The 8,083-nt window shown below is 41.2% G+C and overlaps 1 protein-coding gene across 1 annotated transcript in view; it reads right to left on the bottom strand. All coding sequences in view use genetic code 11, as the record gives it.

Moving 5' to 3' along the window:
* Positions 1–6,577, bottom strand: part of EGR_09501 (KRR1 small subunit processome component) — a gene marked incomplete at both ends in the record, with an annotated part of 13,361 nt that extends 6,784 nt beyond the window's left edge. Inside the window, 10 exons of the mRNA XM_024498750.1 lie at positions 6–29; positions 107–268; positions 1,278–1,485; positions 1,573–1,809; positions 2,311–2,432; positions 5,058–5,232; positions 5,497–5,673; positions 5,849–6,187; positions 6,258–6,460; positions 6,496–6,577. Of these exons, the coding sequence (XP_024346845.1) occupies positions 6–29; positions 107–268; positions 1,278–1,485; positions 1,573–1,809; positions 2,311–2,432; positions 5,058–5,232; positions 5,497–5,673; positions 5,849–6,187; positions 6,258–6,460; positions 6,496–6,577 (1,729 nt within the window). The remainder of the gene's footprint in view (positions 1–5; positions 30–106; positions 269–1,277; positions 1,486–1,572; positions 1,810–2,310; positions 2,433–5,057; positions 5,233–5,496; positions 5,674–5,848; positions 6,188–6,257; positions 6,461–6,495) is intronic.
* Between the last annotated feature and the right edge of the window lie 1,506 nt (positions 6,578–8,083).

Raw genomic sequence — 8,083 nt, 5'->3', positions numbered from 1 at the left:
CTCACCGACTACCATCAGCCGATAGTAATCTGCAAGGAGACAAAAAATTACGGGGAGGGGGTCTACTTAAGACAGATTTAAGTAGTTTATTAGGGAACGTGCATACCAGCAGAGAGGAGGACGATGCGGTGCTCAAGGAAGGCGCAGGTTAAGAGTCGGATTAAGTTACTGGAGGAGAAGAGCTGAAGGAGCTGAACAAGGGGATACTCAAAGACTGGGAGCCAACTAGACATTGCACAACGAGCCTCATCCTCCCCATGATAATTAGCTAAAAGGAAAGTGAAAATAAGTTTTAATGGAGCCAACCAGTTAGCAGCTTTGATTTACAAACATTAGTAACCCAAATCATCCTAAATAACGCGAATCGAACAGCATTGATAAATGTCACCCCAGTCCAGCAACAAAGCTTGTATTAAACGTCAAGCCATGACCTGGTGGATGCTGTTAAAAGTGGTAGGCATGACAAGAATGATGTTGATTAGTCATTAAGTAAATCATGATGGTTCTAGATTCAAGACTTCATCCACAATAATTAAAAATAACAGGTCAGATAGAGAGGTTCGCAAAAAGTGTTTGAAGGGGTGAAAGGGGACACTATCCAGGTAGCAACAGCATGTGAAATACGCACATTCCAGGTCACTGACCTGCAATGCGAGGCACAAAAGCCAACAAATTTCCGCAATGCAGTTCACAAAGAGGTCATGAAAAACAACTGAAATCGGGTTCAAATCCCTTCTCAAATTGATTGGGATCTGGTCCAGGATCAGCATTTCTGATTCTGAATTTTTTACTAAAGCATCCTCTACTTTGTAGAGAACATTGCGGAAGAGTAATTACGGAGACGACGTTTAGAAGTGAAGGACCATAGAGCAAAACAAAATATGTTGGAAGCCCACGTGATTTGTTCCTTCTGAACTTACAGATATACATCGGATGGAGTCTTCATGGAGGGATCAGGGACTGCAAAATAAGGGCCCTCACAACAGATTCGTCGTTAAATTTAGTTTACTAAAACCAGCTCTAAACCTCAATTGTTGGTGACCAAAAATAAACAGTTGGATAAGCAGGCTCGTAAACAATGATCAAAGTGTAGAAGTCGGAGACATCCCAAGGACAATGAGGTTAGTTAACGACATGTTTATGCTATGCTATGAAATGATTAGAGGCGGACGGAGCTAACTAAGGGGGGATAAAACAGTGGGGTAGACGTTTTGGACTCGACTGAAATGTAACGGAAAAGACGCTTCCAACTTTTAAAGGGAGTGGCGAAAACTGACATGGTCGGAAGAAGAAGTGCGGACAAGCGGGTCCAGAGACAATGCTGCATTGGCCAGGCTCAGCGAGATGTGCCTCAAAGAGGAGATTGTAGACAAACGACTCGATGGTCAAATCACCCATTTGCTTCCTGTACACACTGGACCAGAGATCCTCCAACCAACCGAAAAATCCACTCACAAATGCCCAGCGTGAAAGGATTCCTACTGCCTACAGTCAAGAGAGAATGGAAACAGAAATTTCAACTTGAGCTTGATAATTCATGGAAAAGACAGACAGGAAGGTGCGAGGGCCAACCTTCATGGTGAAGAAGCGGCACTCGGAGTCGGGGGAGGATCCCAGAGCCTTCTGTCGTTCTCTTAAGGTAGCCTTGACTGCCGGATGAGTAACCTCTTCGGGGAAGAGGATAGCGTAGCCGAACACTCGTTGGCCGTCTTCTCGGGTGATGATGAAGGCGTGGCGAAAAGGCCCCCGTGCCTTCTGCAGCAATGGATGTGTCTCCGTGAAGAAGCGCAGACCGTTTGGCATAACGACCTACGACGGAAAGATGGAAATATTTTAATTGTTAAATCGATTTGGCCAAACGTGGTAAGAGTATAAGATAGGTGTATAAGCTAGGTGTTCTGAGACTGGCTCATTTTAGTGGTCATGGGCACTAGTTAAAATCAGTCAAGTTTCCTCAAGGGAGACTTGTGAAACTCAGAGCAGAAGTGTAAAATTGCAAATCCTCTCGTCCATTAAGGAAGAACCATAGAAGGCGCCGCACCTGAGTGCTGAGTAGGCCTATACTCTACCTAAAGCTGTGCAATGCAAGCTAACATTGACGTCATGGGATAAGAAGTTATGAATGAGGATATTTTTTTATTTATTGGATGTTTCAGACCCAAACTGATAATGTGAAAATAGATTAAAAAGAAATTTCCTGGTCGAAACGGATATTTTACAAGCTGATTGCTAAAAAGAAATGGTAGGAAACTGTCCTAGTATGACAAGTACGGAAAGAGGGGAGAGCAACTGGAATAAGATGACTCTTACCAGAGCAGTGGATTCATCAGAGAAAGGAAAACTGCGACTGTGTTCTGGAAAATGTTGAAGGATATGACATTTGTAGGCTGAATGGACGATATTAGGTAGATTTTCGACGGAATGTTTGACATCTAAAGCAGACATTTTAGGCAAAGGAAAATGCTTAGCTATCGCAACAAGGACCAGCAACAAAAATTTACAGACATACAATTGGTTTGTAGTTACTCCAAGTGATTTTAAAAGCAAAATCAGCTTTAAACAAAGATACAATCTTAGTGATTTCATTTAGAAATGCGTCAAAAATCCGTATCAGAGCAAAAGACTCTTTTGGGCCCATTCCAATAGCGTTACAACAGACAAACATGAGGAAAACTGAATCGACTGAAGGTTTGCCAAAGTCTCATTTAGTGGTCAGGAATCTCAATACATTGGTAGCTCAAAAACTACGATTATGACGACATCTGGACATTAAAAAAGGCAGTTAAAAAGAATAAGCATACAAACGCTAAAAATACTGCCGTAAAAACGGCTACATGACTGGAATGTATTTTATGGAAATGATAAACAACATAAAATGACGAAAATATAGCCGACCAAAAGTGGTAATAGGATTAAAGCCTGGTGTTAGAAAAATTGTGTGAGAAAGAAAATATGAGGGAATAAAATGTGTTCTGACTTCCAGAGATCTGATGATTGCAATAGGATAAAAATTTTGACAGAATATAGCACATGTAGTCTACAAAGGTGGAATAACCGCAAAGGGGTCGAAGGCTTTTCACTTCCTACAGTCATCAGATAGTTATTATATTAAAACAATACAAAATAAACCCCCGAACTTACGAGGAAAATAAGGCTGCAGCTGAATTTCTGGATTCAAGCCAGCAATGAAAAAATAATCAGCGACAGGAGGCATATTCGTTAACACCAGGGCTATTTCGCGAAAAGTTCACCGCATTCTAAGAGGTACTAACCGAAGACCACGGTACTCACCGTTCAGTCTAGTCCCCGCTTATAAATAGGGTGCTCAATGACCTGTGAATCAAGTATTGTTGGTCTATTAAAACAAACGATACTGCTAAAGAAGGAACCCTCTTCGCGTATTTTGAATATGATAAACACTGAATTTCGACCACATATCTTTACACATATGTATATTCCTGAAAAACGACAGCATAAGAGGGCATCTGCCTCCTGAACTCAATTTAAAGACCCAAGCAGATTACTAAATTCTCTATTCAAGTAGCTTGACGTAATACTAGAGTAGCACTGCCTTTAGTTTATCTCGCAACAGGGTCGGTAGTGAGTCTTAAATGCCATGCCGCTTCGAAGAAATGTAAACTCTGAATACTGCAATGGTCGCCCACTTAAGCGTTACACGCTGTTTCCCAAACTCTCGGTTTTGGTAAAGGTCCACTTGATCTCAATCATTGTGCTTTACTGGATGGGCTAACCGCTGGGCCATATTAGTAGCCCTAATGCCTTCCGCATATCGGATACACGTATTCTGCCCAAAAATTGTCGTCTCGTTTCAGAAAAGACTCGGGGCGCAATCAGACAGAGTACCAAATCACTAAGTACTCTCCTTTTTTAATGTTGTCTCTCTTTTGTCTTCACGCAGTCGTAGCCTCAAAATCTTTCTCTCGAAGGGTGAGCAGCAGACATCAAATTTTCTTACTTTTGATAATGTATTTGAAGCCAAAGTCAGTGACAGATTCTAGCAAAACAAATATGTGTAGTTTTTGGTGTATTTTTGAACAGAATTGAAGCAGGAGGAATTCGTGGAATTCATGCTGCTTAAGGCCGAACTGTCTTCGTAGTCTAACCGTAATCCACCAAGAAAACCTAACTAAAGCAAAGTCTTTTAATAAAAAATTAACTAATTATACATCGCACGAATCTTATTCCTCCTTCTAACTACTTTTTTCTTACTTAAGTCTTTTTTTGTAGAGATGCAGGAGCTTTGCCGCTTTCTCACGTACGTATTGTCGGCGTATGGGTATTGCATGCGGCACCATAATGAGCATAGGCAAATCTGTCAAGTCTAATCCTGCTTTAGTTGGAGGAAGCAAGATCGTGACAACTGCCAAAGATATACGTCCATTAAAAGTCCTCTTAAATACCACTACACGGAGCAATTCCCCTTCCGGTAGTCTGCATTGAGAATCAGTATGCTTAGCTTTTGGATCGGATTTGCTTTCGGTCAGTCATTGTAGCGGCTTAAGTCTTCCCCTAAGTCGTACCATATCAATGCACTTCAAAAAAATTGATACAACTAGCGTACAGAAGAATTAGGACCATGTTAACATGGCCCAAGGGCCATACCATAGAATGGAATTGCCCACATGAAGCATCCGACCCTATTTCCAATTATTTTAGATGATTCAAACAATTTAGTTGGTATAGCCTACAAGTGACACTTAAAGTATTCAAGAAGTGCACCCAGTCTCAAAAGGACTTAACCACTAAAGCAGCCTCAGTCCCGATGCTGGAGTTAAGGAAAACAGCGGAACGAAGGCAAATCTCACCTACCCCAGATCCGTATCTTATGCTCGGATAACCCGAACAGACAACAAGCTAAACTAAATATAATCCAACCCTGAATGCGATCTTCCCCCAAAAAACTAAACCCAAGTACATTGAGAGCGAGCCCCCACTATAGGTATCAAGATAGTACAAGAACGAGGCGAAAACATATCTATCCGTAAGAATGAATACACATTATTTCCCTTCTTTGGGTTCCACAAAAGCGGCCGCACGCTTCTCTCGTTGACGGATTCTGGAAGTCTCTTCCGATGTGGCCACCTTTGCCTGTTTTTTGACTCGTTGTTTTTCTGCTTTCGCCAAGAAGTAGGTGCCTTTTTCCAGCTCAATATCCACTTTTGACGGCTGTGGTGGTGGTGGGAACGGCGTGTATTCGCCCTTCTTTCGCACCTAGTGAAACAGTAGGAAAAGGTGTCATTTTACTGTACGTATCTCAACAGGTACGCACAGAATCCCGACCAATGCAAATTCCAATCTCCTATTCAAAAACCACTGTTAAAAACAAGCGCAAAACAATAACTACCTTTGGTTATATAGACAGCAACAAACGGGCAGACTATGCTAGTAAACGAAAAAATCAAAAAACATCTCGACTTAACACCATGACAATGATAGCAACTAATCAAAATAGGTATGGACAGGAAAATGTCTTACATTCCGAGGCTTTCGTCGTCGACTGAGGGATTTCTTCTTGATATTCGGCAGAAACTTTTCCCAGGAGATACTCTTTTTGTTGGGATCCGACATCAATTTTTGAATAATAACAAAACGCTTTATGTGATAGGCCGGATGGATATTATCGTAAATACATCCGTTCACAACCTGTCGTACCTATATTAAAAGGCATAAGAATTTAGAACTTAGGTGATCTCCCATTTTGATGGAATAACAGTACCCAACATTTTAAAGTGTATAAACATAAAGTACACGGGGCTGACTAATTCCGATTGCGCTACAGTAGGGATGTGCCTTCAAGTTCACTACACCTTTAAACAAAGCCACTAACCTTTTTAAGTCCATCATAGGGTCCAACAGCCGCAACGGTTTTTCCTTGAATCATAATGTAACACTTGGTTGAGAGTTCAATGGCTTTCAGTGTATTGCCCTCATCGCCTATCAATCGATTTCGTCGTTTAATAAACCTTTCCCGGTTTTTGAGCTTGATTTCAATAATATCAGCAAACATATCATCGTTTAAAACCCGAGCGGCGACATCAAAAGGAACGGAACGGGCCAACAAACGAATCATATCTCGTGCCTTTAAAATTATAAATGGATCGAAGGTTTTGGGGGTCGTATGAACAGCCATAGTAGATTCACCAAGGTCCAGCTCAGCCTTGACATACTATAAGCAATGGAAAGGTAGAATAGTAAAAAATAAGGGTTAAAGTGCACAAGTAAGCCAGCAATCATACATGTTCGCGCAAAATTTTTACAACAGCCGGCCAAACTTCACGCAGATACTTTTCACGATACTGTGGAAAAAGCGTTGAGAAAGTTGACTGTGAGTAAAGGCGACCATTGGGATTATCTTCCGGATTAAATTTCGGTTCTTTCCAATTTTCAGGTGCATCAACACGTTCAGACTTTTCATCCAATCCCTTAAGTATTTCTTCCTCTGTGAGGATGTGATGAATTTATCGAGAAACCTACTATTTTTTGAGAAGGGCTTATATGGCACCCATCCTTTAACTTCCGGAAAATCCAATCTACGACGTTTGTTACTCTTCGACATTCGACCACACTCGAAGACAACAACTCTTAAAACGCGAAGCGAGGTTGTTGAGGGCTTAAACAAAGTGGAATGACGGCAGGGCATCGACCATCACAGAAAGAGTCAGAGCAAGAAACCCTCGTTAAAATAAATTTGCACTTTCTGGATAAAAACTGAACCTAAGATTTGGGAATTGGCAACTTTAGGAGCATTAACTTGTTCGTCGGTAGGTTACAAAATAGACATATAATGCTGATGGGCAGCGTTATATAAGACAGTTTAGAGTACAGTTCACAAAGCAATTAATGCCTTATTGCAAACTCGTAAGCTGTACTTAGGGCATGTGAAATAATGACGCAGTCTGCATACTCATTTGCCGTGTTTTCTAAAAAGCGTAGTTGATTTTGTGGACAACGACATGCAGGTAGACTTGCATTTGCACGCTTCCGACTACTCTTCTTTGTTCTCTGTCAATTGTTGATGTACCAAGGCCTGTATTTGTTGCACAAAACATTAAACATATCAAGTGTTTTAAAGAGCCATTTCCATACGGGCTCTGAGTCCTATGGGAGCAGAAACAACTTTATCTGACAGGAAGCACTCACCCATAGTCTCTGTGTCAATAGCACGATTTACGTCAAAGAAAGTGTTTAGGGCACAGAACTCCATTTGGATATAGCACCATCTCGTTCAGGTAACCGCCACCGCGACTATGAGGTGTATGACCAGCAGTGTTTAAACCTCAGTAGAGATTTCTACCCAAAGGTGAATCAAATTGGTGCAAAGCCCATCCGTATAAGACTAAAGGAGAGTCCCGTGAAGCTTACCCACGTATTGATTGTCCGGGTAAAAGCCCACTGATTTACCCTGGCAATGTTAGTAGAGGGGAGTTGGAAAATCGTATTTCGCTTTGAAAGGGTGTCGCCTTATTCATACTGATATAATGTCCTTGAGTCCATTAAATATTCCCATTTCCGTTCTCAGGAAGTTCCTTTTTTTAAAGGCTAATCTCGAGCATTTTTGCGTGTCTCGAAATTCTTGCTGTAAAACAATTTTTCCTTGATTAGATAATATCGGGTCAGCAAAGCGTTTAGATGGGTTAAAAGTTTATAAAGTCAAGGTCAGCCAGGTCCTCTAAATACAAGAGAATATAATCGCGTTGTGGCCTCGTTTGGCGGTTAGCTGTCGCATGTGAGCGTGCCGTGCATTTACCCAATCCAGATCCTTCGACAACGAAATACGCGATGTCTGCGAACTCTGACTGGGTGCGCGATGGGGCCGAATCCCATGGACACAAAAACCGATTTGTAATGAACATATACAAGTCTTAACGCACTTTGGATGCCTCTTTGAACCGAGTAATCCAATAAAATTACAAATGCTTCGTTCTACCCAAGTATTTTTACGGTATTTGGTAAATTATATTACCATTGATGATATTAGGATTAGGGATGAGTTGGCAGAAATGATGTCAAGAGGTAAAAATGAAAACTCTTTAACATCGAAAATAGGAAAAAAATTTGGTGG

The sequence above is a fragment of the Echinococcus granulosus genome (assembly GCF_000524195.1).
Source record: "Echinococcus granulosus chromosome Unknown EG_S00150, whole genome shotgun sequence".
Lineage (NCBI taxonomy): Eukaryota > Metazoa > Platyhelminthes > Cestoda > Cyclophyllidea > Taeniidae > Echinococcus > Echinococcus granulosus.
This window is presented reverse-complemented; position numbering and strand designations above follow the sequence as displayed.